This window comes from Euleptes europaea, chromosome 5, assembly GCF_029931775.1.
Source record: "Euleptes europaea isolate rEulEur1 chromosome 5, rEulEur1.hap1, whole genome shotgun sequence".
In the NCBI taxonomy this organism is placed as follows: domain Eukaryota; kingdom Metazoa; phylum Chordata; class Lepidosauria; order Squamata; family Sphaerodactylidae; genus Euleptes; species Euleptes europaea.
The window spans coordinates 28,166,695-28,185,256 of NC_079316.1; the positions used below are offsets into that span (position 1 = coordinate 28,166,695).

General features: G+C 40.8%; 1 protein-coding gene across 1 annotated transcript in view; it reads left to right on the top strand.

The window, feature by feature from the left end:
* PLCH1 (phospholipase C eta 1) overlaps nt 1–18,562 on the top strand; it is a 92,009-nt gene that overhangs the window by 63,967 nt on the left and 9,480 nt on the right. The window contains exons 13-20 of the mRNA XM_056850386.1: nt 2,621–2,715; nt 3,697–3,794; nt 8,253–8,432; nt 9,308–9,415; nt 9,857–9,981; nt 12,364–12,448; nt 14,596–14,742; nt 15,924–16,003. Coding sequence (XP_056706364.1) covers nt 2,621–2,715; nt 3,697–3,794; nt 8,253–8,432; nt 9,308–9,415; nt 9,857–9,981; nt 12,364–12,448; nt 14,596–14,742; nt 15,924–16,003 — 918 coding nt within the window. The remainder of the gene's footprint in view (nt 1–2,620; nt 2,716–3,696; nt 3,795–8,252; nt 8,433–9,307; nt 9,416–9,856; nt 9,982–12,363; nt 12,449–14,595; nt 14,743–15,923; nt 16,004–18,562) is intronic.

Sequence of the window (18,562 nt, forward strand, 5' to 3'; positions counted from 1 at the left end):
TAAATGTTTTAAATAAATACATGTAAATAAAACACTTAACATATTCATATTACACTATAATAACGTATTTGTTTTCCCAAACAAACACGCGGTGGGTCAGAAATATCTACAAAAAGTAATTGCCAAGGGTCAGGTTTAGCACATGATACTAAACTGGGACTGACACTGGTTTGTCCCTTGATTTAACTGTAGCATTTGTCCCTCCTTGGAAGAATTTGACTTCAAATGTTGAAGCACTGAGTGTGATGGTACACACAACGCTTTCCCAGTGTTTTCCGTATCAACTCTTCTGGCCAGCTGCTAGTTAACAGTTTCAGCTGAGCAGTAACCAAGAATAACAAACCCAGAGTGGAGCAGAGCTGCGAGAAAAATATGACAGAAATCAGCTGTAATATAGCGCTGTATGTGCTAATCATGTACACCAATAATAAAGCAGACATTAGCACGACTAGTATAATAATAAATGACATTCTTTTTATGGTACGTTTGTGGCCTGCTGGTTCCTGCAGATGGCCAGTTTTTCAGATGTATTTATTACTCCTTGTTAATGTATTGTTTGTTCAGAAGTTAGCTCTTTTTGCACTCTGTGTTATTCTTTTCTGTAAACAATGGTTTTATTGACAAGTAAATTTTAATTTTTTTTAAATTGGTGTTTCATTATGTCTGTCCTGCACCTAATCTGGGCGTGCATTTAGCGAGACAGAGAGAGAAGGTGGGGAAATTCTTGACTCTATTTGAAATGCTGTAATGGACTGGATTCCTGCCCCAATGTTCAGAGTAAATTAGAGTAGATGGTAAGCCTGTGATCAGTTAGGTGTATTCGGAGTATTTTAACAGAGGGCTTTTTTTTGCGGGGGTGGGGAGTTGGTGGGCAGGAGGACTACAAACCCAATAGCTGTCCTTGTTGCTAGTAGAAAGTGGTGAAAGGGTCTCGTTTCTGTCGGGGTAATGGGGTGAGGTCAGAAAGGTGAACTCTTTATTAAGATCTTGTACGTTCAGACCTGAGGCATCTGGGTAAATTCAACATCCCATGGTAGAACAGAGGGCATGTGAGACGGATTGTCTCACAGTGTCTAAGTAAAAGAAACAGATGCCTATAACTATAACTCTGTAGTAGATCAAGCAGGGCCTTGCCTATTCTCTTAGGTGTTAGAGGGAACTTAGTAGATGCATCTATTCCTGGCCCTTCTCACACATTGTGTTCATGCCTGGGCTGTCACTGTGTTCCCAAACTGCATTAATAGCTCTCTGCAGCTTCACAAGTCATCGGCTTGCATGGATTTGATTTAGGCTGACATATAGCCATGTCCAGGGAACTGTTAGGTTTTTAGTGGTTTCCCAACAGTGATTATAACTTTTTAATGTAATATTTCGTCGGAGCTTTGGAAATCCCACTTTGCACCTGACTTGTATATGATAAGGCCAACTTGAAACTTGCTCTTTAATGCTTTTTTTTAAAGCCACAGATGCATGATGTGCACCCATTCAATCATATGTAAAGTTCTTTGGCTTTCAAGGAACTGTAAAAAAAATTAATGAGTTGTATTATTCATTCAGTTCACAGATGAGTTCCACAAGTCTCTCTCAGCATTGCTAATGGCACTACTAGTAGCAATTGAAATTCCCAACACACTGATGAGATAATATTTTAATAACGTAATCACTTCAGTTAATTAGGTTAATTAGACCTGTCCCATTTTCTTCGTATCTGAAAAAAAATGGAGTGAATGTTCTCCTTAATAGCACTGGCAGAAAGGGGTTGAAGAGACAATGCCAGCCTCGTCGTCAAAATACTTTGATTTTGAACGCATCTAGCTATATCAGGGGTCCCCAAAAGTTTTGAGCCTGTATGCGCATTTTGGCATTCTGATGCAGCATGGTGGGTGCAGCCACAAAATGGTTGCTGCAGCTTACCTTCAGTCACACAGTGAAGAGAGCCAGTGTGGCATAGTGATTAAGAGTGGTAGACTCTAATCTGGAGAACTGGGTTTGGTTCCCCACTCCTCCACATGAGCGGCGGACTCTAATCTGGTAAACCGGGTTGGTTTCCCCACTCCTCCACATGAAGCCAGCTGGGTGACCTTGGGCTAGTCACAGTTCTCTTTGAGCTTTCTCAGCCTCACCTATCTCACAAGGTGTGTGTTGTGGGGAGAGGAAGGGAAAGAGATTGTAAACTGGGCTGCTTCTCCTTAAAAGGTAGAGAGTTGCTTTTGAAATGTTATCCAATTCTTTTAACTCTGGGCATGATTCAGCTAAAAGTAATGTTGTTTAAGTGCCATCAGTCAGTGGGAGGGTTAAACATTCTGTCTCCTTGAAAAAAACCCAACAGGATTTGCAAGATGTTAATTTTGGTTGGATTATGGCCTTTGTAAGTAAAATCAAGCCCTCGTATTGCTAATGATGATGGTCACTGCCACGAAGCAGTGTTACTGTTCAGCTCCTTTTAATTTCAGCCGAGGATATATGAGCACTACTGGTGTAATTGTAGAGTGCCCCGCTTCGCATGTAGAATGTTTAATCCCTAGCGTGTCCACTTAAGAGGCCATGAAGGGCAATAAGACACCTTCATTCATACAGAGAGATGTTCACAATGTTAATATGTTTTGGGCTTCTCAAGCAGAAGGCAGTTAAACCAAGGTCCAAATCTCACAGCACATCTGATGAGGAGGATTCTCAACAAAACTGTTCGGGAAAGGAATCTGGACAGCTGTGCAGGTTGGTATTTATCATTCCCCCCCCCCCCGGTCATCTCCCTACTAAATGCATATCATCATATTTACATCATATCAGTGGCACGGGTGCCTTCGTAGTAGTACGAAAGGAAAAGCTGTTTTGATAGCCAAAACCATAGAGGATTAACGTCACTCTCCCTTCCCCTGTAGCTCAGATCCAAATCTATACATACCTGAAATTAATTTCAAAACAACAACTGAGAAGGTCTGGTAATGGCTGACTTAATGTCTCACCTTTGTTTCTTGAGACACCAAATGCTGGAATGCGTTTTGCTGGGGCAACCATACTCCAGCAATCTTGTTAATTACCTTTCTTTTCTGGACTGTAAATAATTATTTTCAGAATCAATAACAGCAATGCTGGGATTTAGGTGTAGGTGAAGGAAAGCCAAGTAAATAGTACCTCATATCCAGTCTAAACTCATTATGGTAGTAAATATAATAAAGAATGCAGACATTTATTGCAGATACAAAATTCCTTTTCAGGCTGTCTCTTTCAGAAGTTTCTTGTGCATCTTACCTTCAGTCAATAGTATAACTGGTTTATGTCCAGATGCTGCTATTTCTAGCAGACAGATATAAAGAGGGTGTGCATGTGAAATGAATGGGTTAAATGAATGTAGAAATAAACCCTCTTCCTAGCTAGCCTATTTCTTTTCTTTTCATGTATTCTTCGTAGAGTGCCCTCTGGTCAAGTAATAACTGTGATTATATAAGAAAAGACCCTTATGCATCTCAGTGGGTTCCTCTGAGCTTTGTGACAGTAAGCTTAGTTTGATAGAAGAAAGTAGCTTACTATTTTATCTATTTCTGGAAAAAAAAAGATCTTTTAAAATATTGTCGAAGGCTTTCACGGTCAGAGTTCATTGGTTCTTGTAGGTTATCCGGGCTGTGTAACCAAGACCACGGTTACACAGCCCGGATAACCTACAAGAACCAAAGATCTTTTACTTTTTTTCTGTAGGTTGGGTCGGCGGAGAAAAACAATGAAGCTGTGTCGTGATCTTTCTGATTTAGTGGTGTACACAAATTCTGTGGCGGCTCAAGACATTGTTGATGATGGTAAGGCGTTAGGTTATTTTTTTTCCCTGATGGAATTATATCTGTTTGTTCCTATGTGAGGAATATAAGCACCCGGAATTTCACCTACAAAAGCAATTTTTTGAAGGTTAGTTGTACAAGAACATAGTGTTGCTGTTTGATGACTTCATTCACTCATTCTGTTTTGGCTTGCGTCGAGGAAGCTCCCAGCGGTTTGTTCCTAAAGGCAGGAGTCTGAAAACTACTTGTAATGATGAGATCATTCAATAATCTTAGAAATGGTGGGGGAATCTCAGCAAACATGCTCTGGAGTCAGGTATCTGCAAACCACAATCAAACTATCCTATTTTCAAACTCAAAATGATGGTCAAGGGCCATTCCAAGTCATTTCACACTGTGGGTCACACTTGGTTCATCTGCAGATTGAACATACAGAATACACAGATTTGTAATATCTATTTGTCAACACACAGTCCAAGATGCAAGAATCACACATATGCAGTATACCAGTTGGTAATGGAAAGTGTTGTCACAGCTGACTTATGGCAACCCCATACAGTTTCCAAGGCAAGAGACATTCAGAGGTGGTTTGCCATTGCCTGACGGCGTAGCAGCCCTGCACTTCCTTGGTGTTCTTCCATCCAAGTACTAACCAGGGCCAATACTGCTTAGCTTCTGAGCTCAGACAACATTGGGCTAGCCTGGGATGAACAGGTCAGGGCAGTATACTAGTTATAGAGATCCAATTTAAGATGCTGGTAAGGGCTTTATAATATGTGACCCACATATCTTAGAGAGCACCTAAGGTAAAACAAGTGAGCTCATAAGAGGAAAGCCATCCTTCTTGTACTTTGCTTCAAACGTCCCAAGAGCCCTGCTTAGAGTCTTGATCTGTTTCAAAGGCTTCAGTTATCAGAAGACTGGTGCAGGCCTTCCGTTGACCTCTTGCTTTCAAAAGGCTTTTGGCTGGGAGAAGGGAACATTGAGCTCTGGTTTCTTGCCTTGCTGCTGTTGTAAATATTTTATTGCTTTGAGATTTGTTTTGATTGCTCTTGCTCTTGTTTAATTGATGTGAGCTGCCTTGAGTGACTATAGAAAAACAGGGTATAAATATTTTAACTATATCTTTCTAATTTTCAGGATGGTTTTTTTTTTTTTTTTCCATCAGGGAAATAGAGAGAAAATTGATCAGGGTTGTTCTTAATTGGTGGGAAATCACAGAATTGCATGATTTTAAGTTATCTGAAGATAACTGATTCTAGCCCTAACGTGAAATCAGCTGTACATAAGAGTAAAAAATATCAGTCTCTGCCTGCCCCCATTGCCTGTCTATGGAACGTATATAAGAAAGTGTTGGACCCACAATGACAATGCTTTTTTCCCCTTCAGCACAGATGGAAAAAGTATTTTAAGTTGTCTAGAGATGATATAAAAATGTTACTTAATATGGGTATGGCCAGTCATGCCAATGTTTTCCATTCACACCCCAAAGGGTATTAAAACTGTCCCATATGCATTCATTTTTGCTAAAAAATTGAGAACTATCCCAAAGCCAAGAATATTGCATCACACCCACTTAAAGTCCACTGGAGCAGCTTGGTTTTTCCTTTTCCTTTCCTTTGTCATGGTTAGTGTCCCCATTCCATGCGGGTCTCTGATGTGGTTTATATTCTTCCCTGTGGCGCACATAGTGTCGTTCCTTCCTCTTCATCTGTCAATCATGGGTTTTCCCCATCTTTTCTTTCAGAAGTTCTTTAAGTATTAACACTTCCTTGGGTTAACATGACCTCTTATCTTATCTTCTCCAACTTAAAAGGAGGTCTTACTGTCATAAAGGTAAGGTAAAAGTCCCCTGTGCAAGCACCGGGTCATTCCTGACCCATGGGGAGACGTCACATCCCGACGTTTTCTAGGCAGACTTTGTTTGCGGGGTGGTTTGCCAGTGCCTTCCCCAGTCATCTTCCCTTTACCCCCAGCAAGCTGGGTACTCATTTCACCGACCTCGGAAGGATGGAAGGCTGAGTCGACCTTGAGCCGGCTACCTGAAACCGACTTCCGTCGGGATCGAACTCAGGTCGTGAGCAGAGCTTTTGACTGCAGTACTGTAGCTTAACACTGCGCCACGGGGCTCCTGTTACTGTCATAGAAGGAGACAATAAAGGGAAGTATGGCTCCATGTTTCAGCAAACACAACTGGTGAAGAAAATAGAATTTTAAAAGGGATTGGAAGGATCCAGTCCCTCCCTGCATCCCAAGCCAGAGAGGCTACCCAGAAAGAGAAGTAAACAGTTGTGTGAATCTTTCAATGACTTCTTTAAATTGCAAAGGATTGCATATGGGACAGCATTTATACAAACACCCTTGCCATGTGGAAGTTAATGATCCTGAACATATAAAGTGGATCTTTGTCTTTGTTTCCCTCCTTTCTTTTCAAGTTTGCTATTTGCCCTGGGTCTTAAAGACTGTTTTTCCTGTGCTCATAATCTCCAGACCATTCTCTGCAAGAAGTTGTATTGCTGCATTGTAAGCAGCATTTTTATTATACCTTTTCCACCTAGTCTTAAGAGTTAGAGTTTTGACAAGTAATGCCAATGAGCAGCTTTCAGTTTGTGAAAATAACATGTTTCCACTGAGCCGCTTTAAGCCTAAGGAAGTGACAAGTTTCTGCTTCAGGGCAGTGTTTAATTAGAGTATCTGTCTGGATGAGGCTGTCTACATAAGGGTGACTGGGAGAAAAACAACATAAGTATCAAGAGTGGTTATACTCTCTCAATATTATGAATAGGGCTACCAATGTGCATTCAAAGCTTGTGTCAACTGAGGCTGGATAGGTAATGGAATTTGGAGTCAAAACATAAGGCATGGGAACTGCCTGTCCTAGAATATCATTAGTCAGAAAGTGACCGGAAAGTGCCCTGACTGGTCTTGCAAGAAACACTTCTATCTAGGAGAAATAAACATTTGCATTATAGGGATTGAACCTCTTGATCTCTGTAATCAGGGCCATGTGTATCTTGCAATTTCACACAAGTACAGCGAGAGTAAAATTTGGGACTGAATACAGAACTTTCATCTCTCCCCGCCCGAAAAGTAAGGTGTTATCCAGTTAAAGTTAAGCACACCTAAATGCTGTTGGTTTCAGTGAAAAATTAGTGAGACAAAAATACTAGATTATGGCCCAAATTTTCAAGTCCTTATGGTCTCTAAGACAGACTTGAAATTACATTTTCCATGCTTTGTGAAGCTTTCCAGTACACAGGGTATGGAGGGTATGGAGTTTCAGTGCTCTTCATCATAACCTAAGCAGATACTTATTGTTATGTACTTTTTTCTTTGCATTAAACTGGAGTCCGTACCTTGAATCCCACAGAGCATTTCAACTGACTGAAATCTTTCCACCCGCAAAAATGCTCTGGGGAATCTTACTCAAAGATCCATTTTTCTTCATGCAGAATTTGAGTTAAGGTTTAAAATAATGAGGCCTCTTAAACATGGTGTATACACAGCCTTTGTTTATTCACAGGGACTGAGAATAGCAGTCTCACTGCCTTGATATCTGAAAAGTCTGGCTGCACTCCTGAATCAGCTATGTTCTTACATATTCAAATCAGATACAGGGAATCTGTAAATCTAATAATGTCATTTAAAAAAAAAAAAAAGAACATCCTTTTTTTCTGAACAACCAGTTAGCTGAATATTGTTCCGTATTTTGATTCTAAGGGAATGTGTTACATTGTACATGTGATCAATTTGATATGCAGCTATAGTTAGGGTTGGAAAATGCCTTTATGAATATGATAGTGAACCTTGCGTAGCATATCTGAAAGGAAGGCAGGGATTTTTTTTGAACATTTTTGCATCCCCAGAATGCTCCTATTTTCAGAGATTAAGTGGGCAACAGAAGGGAATAAGGTGGGGGACATATCAGCAGATAGTCTTGGCATCTGTGCTGATCTTCCTGTTGTTTTGCCCTATGCTGTAGCAGCATACCACAGTAAAACAAAAAGTCAACATGTTGCCCCTGCTATCCGTTCAGTATAAACTGTTGGCTTCACTTGGCCTCACTGACAACAGATAGATCTGGCTTGCTATGTCTCATGTGAAGTCATCTTCACAGTTATCCCTGATTGGCTGGGATCTTTGAAAAACCCCACTGTAAAAATGCATTAAAGAATGGAAGGTATAATTTGTCAGGAACATTGTCTTCTTGAAAGTCTTGTTTCATCACAGAATTATTTCTCAGTAAAAAGCAGCATGTTAGAGTGCTTTTAGACCCCCCTTTCCTCTGAAAACAAGATATTTATTTGTTTTGATTTATTTAGGTTTTGTTATGCCATATGGTTCCAGGGATTGATTCTACAGTTAATTTTCTATTTGTAACAAAGGCCTCCTTTAAACCACACATGAGAATGAAATCTGAAAATGTAATATATACAGTTATGACCCTTTTCTAGCCATTATTTATTTTTAAATGTGCAGGATCTTTTGGAAATGTGTTATCCTTCAGCGAAACAAGAGCTCACCAGGTTCTACAACAGAAAGTAGAGCAGTTTATGCTTTATAACCAGAAACAACTCACCAGAATCTATCCATCTGCATATCGAATCGACTCCAGCAACTTCAACCCTTTACCATATTGGAATGCTGGCTGCCAGCTGGGTGAGTACCCCTGTTTGGCGTAACATCTACGGGGCCTTCTGACAGTGTTAATTTGGCATCTTGATAGTGGGGATTATGATCATGCCTCTCCACCTGGCCAAAAACCTTCTCTGGTTGCAGCCACTGCTGCTTCAGTGCAGCTGTGCTCTAGCTGCAGCAACTGGCCCTTGGACTGCTGGCTTCTTGGAGCCAGCGAACAGAGTAATCAGAAATTGGTATGTCCAGTCTTGGGATTTCAAGGAGCAGAATGCTCTCTGTGCCTTTTTGGTCTGAAGCCCCAAGGGGAGAGGAAGAAGCAGGTGGTTTACTGTTCATTCCCCATATTCTTTCCTCCTAATCCAAGCCATTGGCTAACATGTGGCCATTGGCTAATGATCCTCAGCTGATTGAAAAGTTCTGGCAGTTTCAGACCTCCATGTGTTCACCATGGACCCCAGCAGGAGACTGGGAAAATTTGTGTTCCCCCTCCCCTTTTGGACAAGATTATTTTACTTTTGGTAGGTCTGCCTGGGTGAAATTCTACCCAGAGTGCATGGTGATCCATTCCTGGGGGTTATTAATAAAACATGGATGCTATTCTAATAGAGATCTGGAAGCACTGTTCTTTGTGTGAAACCTTCTTGAACATTTAGCCCTATTAGGTATGTATGGGGCAATTACAGACAATGTGCTTTATGACTGGGCCCAAACAGACCCGACAGGGATAATTTTAGTCTTTCCTGCATACTGTTGTTAGATTTAGTTCTGTTTGTTTAACACCATAGATCATCATCCAGAGGTGGGAAAGGATACCACTTATAGAACTGATGGCTTTATGTGAGATGTCAGTGAAGCTTAATAATGATTTTAAAAAAAAACCCTTATTAACTCCACAGTGGCATTAAACTACCAGTCCGATGGCCGTTTGATGCAGTTGAACCAAGCCAAATTCAGGATGAATGGCAATTGTGGATACGTCCTGAAACCTCAACAGATGTACAAAGGTAGTGTTGTGCAATGTCACAGATACCGCTAACACTGCTACATATTCATGATTTTATAAAGCGACAATTCAGTATGTTCGTTAATGTAGCAATGGCCGTTCTTGGATAGTTACTGCTTCGTTCAGAAAAACCAGTGAACTCAGCAGTGGAGGAGTTTTGTTTACAACCATTGCGTTAGTGAATTAATATAAATCCGGCTTGAAATCTACCGCTATTGAACTGTATGTTTCAAATACTTGTTGCCATTTAAACCAGCAGCTGGACACCCGAATCGATAAATATGCTCTAACGCTTTGAAATTCATACAGAAAAAGTATGAAGTATAGCGATTATTGCATTGTTCAATTCTAATTTATATCAGCCTCCATCCACACTGGATGAGTGTGGTCTTTATATATATGTGCATAAGTTGTTATTCTCACATCTTTACACCCCCCTTAGGTACATTTAACCCGAACTCAGAAGATCCACTTCCGGCTCTCCCTAAGAAGCAACTTATACTCAAAATTATCAGTGGGCAGCAGCTACCGAAACCTCCTGATTCTATGTTAGGAGACAGAGGAGAGGTAAAAGATATTGGTGATGCATGGAAATTATACTGATAAGTATGGGTGAATGTCTGATCTCCAGTATATGAATAAGCCAAGGATCTTGCAGGGTTTTTTTTTTTACCATCTTGTGAGCATGGACTAGGGGTCACTGGGGGTGTGAGGGAGAGGTAGTTGTGAATTTCCTGCATTGTGCAGGGGGTTGGACTAGATGACCCTGGAGATACCTTCCAACACTATCTTTCTATGATTCTGTTATTCTACGCACCTAACCTCAAATTGCTTTAAGGATATGATGGTTAACTATTTACATTTGCATTTTTCCTGCTCATAATTGCTATTTTAGCTACCGTTTTACATTTCTTGTTAATTTGCAACATGCCTAAGTTGCAAAATATAGTGTGTGTTACGTATTAATAATTTGGGGATAGATTCCTAAAGAGAAATACTTTAAATGTAAAGGCAAAAGGTTGGTTCATGAGCAAGAGAACCTGTCCTTTCTATTATTGTAGCTAGAAAAACCTACATGGTCCTTAAAACATTCCTTTTTGAGGGGCATAGAACACTTGACCCTACTACCTCATTACTGTGTTTTCTTTTCAATCTCTTGACCTTTTCAGAGAAAACTTAGGGATGAAAAGATTTGTTAATAAAATTTGCTGCTCTAGCGAAGTGCAGCAATTATGGACTTATTTAAGCTTTTGCTCTGGAATAAGTACGAAAAGAGTTATATAAGGTAGGCTGTGGTAAAGATTTTTTTTTAATATCCTGATATTCAGGACACCCTGTCAGACAAGTGAAACAAATTGCCTAGGAAAGAAACTGGGGGGAATCTTTTAGAGAAGCACCTGGATCAAGGCCTGACAGAGTATTGTGTCACTCTGTATTGTGCTGGACTAAACCCTGTAATCTTTTGCAACAATCCAACCATACCAATTTATACTTGTTGAAACCTGTTTTTTTTTAATTGGCTACTGGCTTTAACACAGAGGCTGTTTCACTGCAGGGAAATAAGTTCAGTTGAATTGTACTCAGTTCTATTGTTTTTGTTTTAAATTTGCATTTTCTTATTGTTCTCTGTTTCTTTAAGAACTTAAGTAGAGCCTGCTTAATCAGACCAGTGGTCCATCTGGTCCAGCATACTGTTTCATGCAAAGGCCCACCAGTTGCCCTGGAGAGCCAAACAAGCAGGACATAAAGGCTGAGACCCAGCACTGACATTCACAGGTTTATTGCCTCTGTATATAAACACTTGAACACATGAAGCTGCCTTATACTGAATCAGACCCTTGGTCCATCAAAGTCAATACTGTCTACTCAGACCGGCAGCGGCTCTCCAGGGTCTCAGGCAGGGGTCCTTCACATCACCTACTTGCCTAGTCCCTTTAACTGGAGATGCCAGGGATTGAACCTGGGACCTTCTGCATGCCAAGCAGATGCTCTACCCTGAACCATGGCCCCTCCCCAATTTGGAGGTTCCCTTTACTCACCATGGCTAATAGTCATTGATGGACCTCTCTGCCATGTATCTGTCTAATCCCCCTTTAAAGCCATCTTTGATTCTTGCCTTGAGCAGGTGTTTAGAAAGACAGAATATAAATGTGCTAAACAAGTAAACAGATTATACTGAGTGGCATCATCTCCAAAGCATCTCAGACAGGGTACTTTTCCAGTACTATGCAAGATCATTTAATTGGAGATGCTAGAGATGCAAAGCACGTGTAGATAATGATGATTGTTTTATTTTTTTAATGTCTTATTTCTGCCTGAAGGGCTATTTAGTATGGCTGGGACAAACCATAAAAACATGTAATTGTATCCTTTTGCTCTTTCCCTGGTGGAAGCAGATATTTCCTTTTCTTCCTCCCAGAAGTCTTCTGTGACCCTTGAAAAGGCACTGGTAGGGGAAAGAGAACTTATCCCATAAGCCACATGGATTTGGGGTTTACAGCAAGGAAGCAAAACAAGACCACCTCTTCTTCCTCTTCAGCTCACAAAATGGTAGTAGGATGCAATGCATAATGAATAGAAGTGGTAACCATCCTAAGTCATAATAATATCAACTTAAAAAAATACTTGAAATAGTAGCACAACAGAAATGTCCTAGAAAGCTGTATTGAAAATGAACAGCTAAAGGGAATGATGGGCCCTTGTCTAAGAATACATCTAAATGCATGGATGTCTTCTGAGCTTGTTCCCAGGAACCTGCTTATTACTTCTAGTCTCTTGCTGTGAGAGACCCTTGATTAGTAGGTGTATAGATGAAGGGGGTCTTGGTTTGACCTTTCCAAGTTCAGGCCACAAGCTGAAACTATTGATGGTGTGCTCGTAATCTTATTTTTAAAAAATGAATATTTGAGATAGCGGATTTTTTTTCTGTTTTAAAAATGTCTTGAACAGATAATTGATCCATTTGTTGAAGTGGAAATTATTGGGCTACCAGTTGACTGCTGCAAAGACCAGACCAGAGTAGTAGATGACAATGGTAAGAAATGAGACCTGCAGCCTCTTTTAGCTTGTGCGTTTAAGGGTTTGTCTACCAGTTCCTCCAAAATCTGATTTAACAATAAGACAGAAGTCCAGTACTGATTGGGGTGCCCTTTGTGCAAAGGTTATTCGTAAAAAAACTTTATCTTCCTTCCTTTGTTTGTTTCTTGCACCTTGTCAAATGGTACAGTAAAGCTTTATTAACCAACTGTACTTAAGTGGTATGCCCCAGAACCCAGGGTCCTCCTACCCAAGTCATTCATGTGCTGTCCACTCAACACTGCTGCCCTCTCGCTGCCAGGCGAAAACTGTTAACCAGCATATTTGGCGAAAACTCCCATTACATACATTAGGCAGTAGGCACTTTTTAGAAGGTATGAACTAATGGGACTAACTCAAGAAACACCATGTTCAATTACAGTCATGGAAGCACTGAATTCTGAATACTTTGGCTTGGTGGGATAGGGTTGCCCCTTGGGTTTTTTTTACAGTCAAGTTATTTGGTGCTGCATTATTTTAGCTAGGTAACTGAACTAGTTGCTCCTGCAGTACTGTGTTTTCCCACTCGCTTCAGCTGAACAGCTCCTCCATTGAATTGAAAGGGAAGCTTGATGCACATGTATGGCTGCATATAAACGATGTAAACTTTGAGTGTAGCTGATAATTTTGTCATCTTCCATTGAGCTGCATCAAACGCTATCTCATTATTCATCACTCTTAAATAATAGCATGTATTTTTTGGCTGGCAAAGACTCCACAAAGAATTTCCCAGGACTTGTCCTGAGGCTAAAAGAAAGCTAAGCATGAGTAATGTATGCAAAGCCCGATGTTCTTTTGAGCAGATAATGATCAGCGCCTTTACAATGAAGCAAAAGAGCCAGCTTAAGATTCCTAGATAAGATGATTGTGCTTCTTTACAAGGGTAAAAAAGGGGCCATGTCTCACAATTATTCCCTGAGTGGAGCTGAGAAGTAAAGTTACTCAGAAAGTTTTTTGGCTGGGTATCATGATACGCAGAGGTATCTGACAGGCTGACAAATGTAAAGTCATTTGTCAATTGGCTATTGATTTTTCTCCCCTGCTGCAAAGAAACAGCTGCAAAGCTTGGTTGAGCATGGTAACCAGAGGGCAGGCAATTGTCTTCTGGTGACTGTCACCCCCCCCCATTTAAATGTTAATATTCTGTCCTGTGGTCAATAGTAAAGTAAAGGGGTCTTCTTCATAGTACCTCTCTCTTCCTTTTTGCCTGCCTTTCTTTTTTTGCTTATCTATTTGTATAAATAAAACAGAACCTAGAGCTTTTTGGAGTTTGTAGGGCATTTTCGTGGTGTTTTGACTGCCTACAAGTAGCCGGCCCATAAGGATTTGGCTCATGGTGTTTCCAGCTGAAGGTTTCCTGTTTCACTGCCTTCCCCAAACTGCAGTTTCTCTGAACTGTTATATCAGTAGAAAAGGATACCACCTCTCTAGTCAAGCAACTTAACCACCCCCCCTAAAGGAAATTCTTAAGAGCAGGGCAACTTTAGTGGGGACGTTTGCTGGCCTCCTACTGACAATTGAGTGTCAGCTCCCATCCTGTTGTGAAGGTTGCCTGATAAATTATTTCATGATGAAGCTTGATAGGCAAGTTCAGCAATTTTGCATATTTAGCTTTTCTGGATGACCCTATATTAAAAAGTTGATAAGATGGTGCTGTATGAATAATGTAATTTGTGAACTGACCCTGAGTCATTTTGCATTGTAATTATTTCCCCGAGCTCCTTAGGTTAGGAATGTGGTAATATTTTAAATAGTTTGTTTGAGATTTAAGTGATGAATATCCAATGATAGATAGTTTTATAGAGTTGCCCCAAGCTTTAACAAATGGTTGAAATTTCCTTCTTTTCTCTTTTAGAGGAAGGACAAGGCATTTCCACATTGTTCACTTTTGTTGGTATATGTATTCCACAGACATTATTTGGCCCAGAAGAAACTAGTTTCCTAATACAATAAGATAACTCTTGCGATTTCAGCATAGACATCCTGGGTGGTTTGTTCAGTGAACCTTTAATTCCCCTCCCCATAGGTTATGTGATAAGAATTTGCACAGATGGCTACAGCCAACCCCCCGTTCCCCAATTCATGTGTATATCCTTTACTTCACAGGGTTTAATCCTGTTTGGGAAGAAACTCTCACTTTCACTGTCCACATGCCTGAAATAGCATTAGTTCGGTTTCTGGTTTGGGATCATGATCCGATTGGACGAGACTTTGTTGGACAAAGAACTGTAGCTTTCAGCAGCCTGATGCCTGGTTAGTACCATTTATTTCCATGTCTTTGCATGAAGACCTGTAGTGTGTGCGTGTCCCTTAATTAAACCACCTCTCTGAATGATTGTTATAATAAAGCCTTATCACCTTTGTAAAAAATTCGCTCTTGAATAATTCAGGTTTGCCCAGTTCGTGGAATGCCTTCCTGAACGCATCAGTCAGGCCATTCCGCAAGGTAAGGGCCATGACAGAGAATGCCCATGCCCAGGCAGTTGACGATCTTGCCCATTTGCATGGTGGCACTGCAGAAGGCCCTGCTCAGATGGGCAAAGCTTGCCTTGTGGATCATAGGGAGTGTGGCGGTCCTGCAGATAGGGTCCAAGGCCGTGAAGGGCTTTGTATGTGATAACCAAGCAGTTGAATTGAAGCCAGTAACTGATGGGCAACCAATGGAGTGACTGCATGAACGGGACTAATGAGCATGGTCTGCCTAGTTCCTGACAATAACCAACCTGTGGCATTCTGCATCAAACCGGCTTACATTCACCTTCCCTTCCCCTCCCCACAACAGACACCCCGTGAGGTAGGTGGGGTTGGGAGAGTGTGACTAGCCCAGGGTCACCCAGCTGGCTTCATGTGTAGGAATGGGGAAACAAATCCAGTTCACCCAATTAGCCTCCGCAGCCCATGTGGAGGAGTGGGGAATCAAACCCAGTTCTCCAGATTAGAGTCCATCGCTCCTAAGCACAGCTTTTAACCACTACACCACACTGATTCTCTTAATCACTACACCACACTGAAGAAGATAATGTACTGAAGTAGTCATCTACATTGGAGTTGGAAGCTGAGACCAGACAAGCAATGATGTTTGGTAGACTCTGTGACCTGAATGGAAGGAGAGACCCTACCTTTCTAAAAAAAAAAAAAATAGCAGCTTACGAGTGAACACTTTAAGACAAAACAATTCGAGAACCTAAAGTTCTAACAACAGCAGCACAAGGGTAGTTAATCATAAAAAACAATAACATGAGTGTCCATAAAATAGTCACACAAGGCTTTGCAGTTTGAGCCATTGTCAGTCATCTATTAACTTCAGATTCAGTGAGTCCCTTTGCCAAGCTGAATCCAGTGATCCTTCTATTTAGTTCTTGTATCTATGGGTAGCATCTTGGTGATGTGAAAAATGCGTTTCTGTTTTTTTTTTTTTTACCCACTTCCATTAGGCTACCGTCATGTTTATTTGGAGGGACTGACTGAAGCCTCTATATTTGTCCACATAACCATCAATGAAATTTATGGAAAGGTAAGAGGGGGCTATGGGTTGTTTTGCGTGTGTGTATATATGTTTTGTTAGAAACTACTTTATTATAAGATTATCTAAATGCCATGTGTTTGAACCATAGCTACGGTTGTAAACAAAGGTCTTCCCAGAATGGGTGATGAAATATGCTGTAGTTTCTCCCCAAAAATAACACAATAGGACAGCTTCCAAAACCATCCTACATTAAAAGGACAGTAGAAGAAAAAGCCACATATTAGAGGAATGTAGCATTTTTTAAAAGGGCAAAATATTTTCAGAAGGTACATCAAGTTTGATCATAAAACAGGTGATCTCCATTTCCACAGCCAAGGAAATTCATATTTTTCATCTTAGGCAAATCCTGGTTGCTCTGTGTGTTCAGTGTCCTCCTCATGTGCCTCTGCGTGTAGCCACTCTTGTTCTCCACACATCCCACATCACAGTCAGGCCTGGCTTTAAATACAATGTGAAGCAAGCAATAGGGATTTACTTGTGCAGCGTTGCACACGGTAACCTCTTTTTTTAAAGCAAGCCCTCGGCCATTATGCATGCAGTGTTAACAAACCACCCAGATGACAAAATCCCTGGCATGCTAATACTGCACGTGCAGACCTTGTGAAACCCTTAGTTGGCGACATGCAACAACATACAGGTAAAACTCATGTTTCCTTGCCCAGCGTCCTCTGTCCTCGAAGCATTGACTTCAAGGATCTACATGTGAGATGGTCGAATGAACTGCACCTCGTCAGGCTTGTGGGATCACATTTTCCCCAGCATTGAAAGCTCTCCATGAATAAGAAACCAGCAGGCAGACCTAGAACTGTTGTCTTTTCTGGCCTGGCTTTTTTCTTTCAGGGAGTATTTTATCTCCCTGATCCCTCAACGAATAACTGAGGAAACCCTCCACAAACCATCTCCTGGACTGATAGTCTGAAGTGGTTCCAGCTCTTCTACCATCTCAGCATTCGCCTCCCCATTCCCACGTTATCCTCCTGTATGTATGAACCCAGCCATTGCCATTTGCTACCACACTAGACAGTTGTTCTCGTCTCTCGTGGTTTCAAAGCTCAAATGTCTTGAGTTTGCTTTTGAATGATTTCAGAACAAAAACTGGACCTCAGTACCATCATAAGCATGATGGACAAATAAATAACTTGAACTGCACATGAACAGGACCTTGTGAAGTGATGTGCAACTTCGTGTTTCACATTAAGCTGCCCCATATTCTCACTGGCTACCCTCCTTTCCCCATTCAGTCTTAGGGGTCCAACTTCTAAATAAACTGGCTTTTTTCTCTAGGCATGATTATTGCTTGGTACGCCTCCCTGGAAACAGACCACAGGCAGGCACTGACACTTCATGGAGAGAACAGGGTCATTGAGCATTCGTTTCTTGTCCATATACAGAAAACACAATCTTAAATGAGTTTGTTTGTTTAAAGGGAATTGTTTTGGGCTTTCTTTAGTTTTGAGCCATTTGAACACATCCAGGAAGGGGACATGGGGAACATAAATGAACAAGCTTCAAGGAATCATAGGATAGGGAAGTAATGTGAAAATCCCTCCCAAATCTCCCTCTCTGTGATTCTCTGAGCTCTCAGGGTCTTGAGCAGGCCCATTCCTTTTCATGTCAAGTTTTGCTTGTTTTTATCAAGGCATACCTTCTTACATAAGTGGGGAGTCCCTGTGTAGGTAGAGAGCAATACCTTGTGTTGTTTGTCACCTGAGCCGGGGTCAGCCAGTTTGTCATTCACAATGTGTTTCTATGGAGAGGGGGTGACCCCTTCGAGGGACCATAAAATCAGACCCCCTGACCCAAACTTTGCCCAACTTCAGGGTTGATGCAAGTGAATCCCTTGCAGCTACCCTCAAAATTTGGAAACTTTACCTCTAAAAATGCCCCCACAGGAACTTTGAAAAAAATTCCTGTAGGTTAAAATGAACCCAATTTTTTTTCTGGGAAAAACCTAAAAAAAGCCAGAATACCCATTTACCGTTATGGGTATTTGGCTTATTTCAAATTTCCCAGAAAAAATTGGGTCCAATAAACTCAAATCCGAAATTTACCAATGTGGTTTTCTTTCTTTCTTTCTTTCTTTCTTTCTTTCTTTCTTTCTTTCTTTCTTTCTTTCTTTCTTTCTTTCTTTCTTTCTTTCTTTCTTTCTTTCTTTCTTTCTTTCTTTCTTTCTTTCTTTCTTTCTTTCTTTCTTTCTTTCTTTCTTTCTTTCTTTCTTTCTCCCTAGTTGCAAGTCTTGAAAAAACACTGGCAAAACTTGTTTTTTTCTGCAAGTTAATTAAAGTAAGCACTGCTAACCCTAAGTTGCTGCATAGCTCATATCTAAGCTTACGAGACCATAGGAGCTTTGTTTACAGGCTATGAGAGGGTTGCCTTGATCAAAAATTGTAGAGCAGAATGATAAAAATTGCCTCCAATTTGTTTGAAAGGGTTGTAATACTGAACATCTTAATGTATTTGCTTTTATTGTGCATTCAAGAAATTTGTTCTGAGTGAATGCGAGTATTCATGGTTTGCAAAAAAAACAGATGAATGGGAACTTCCTGC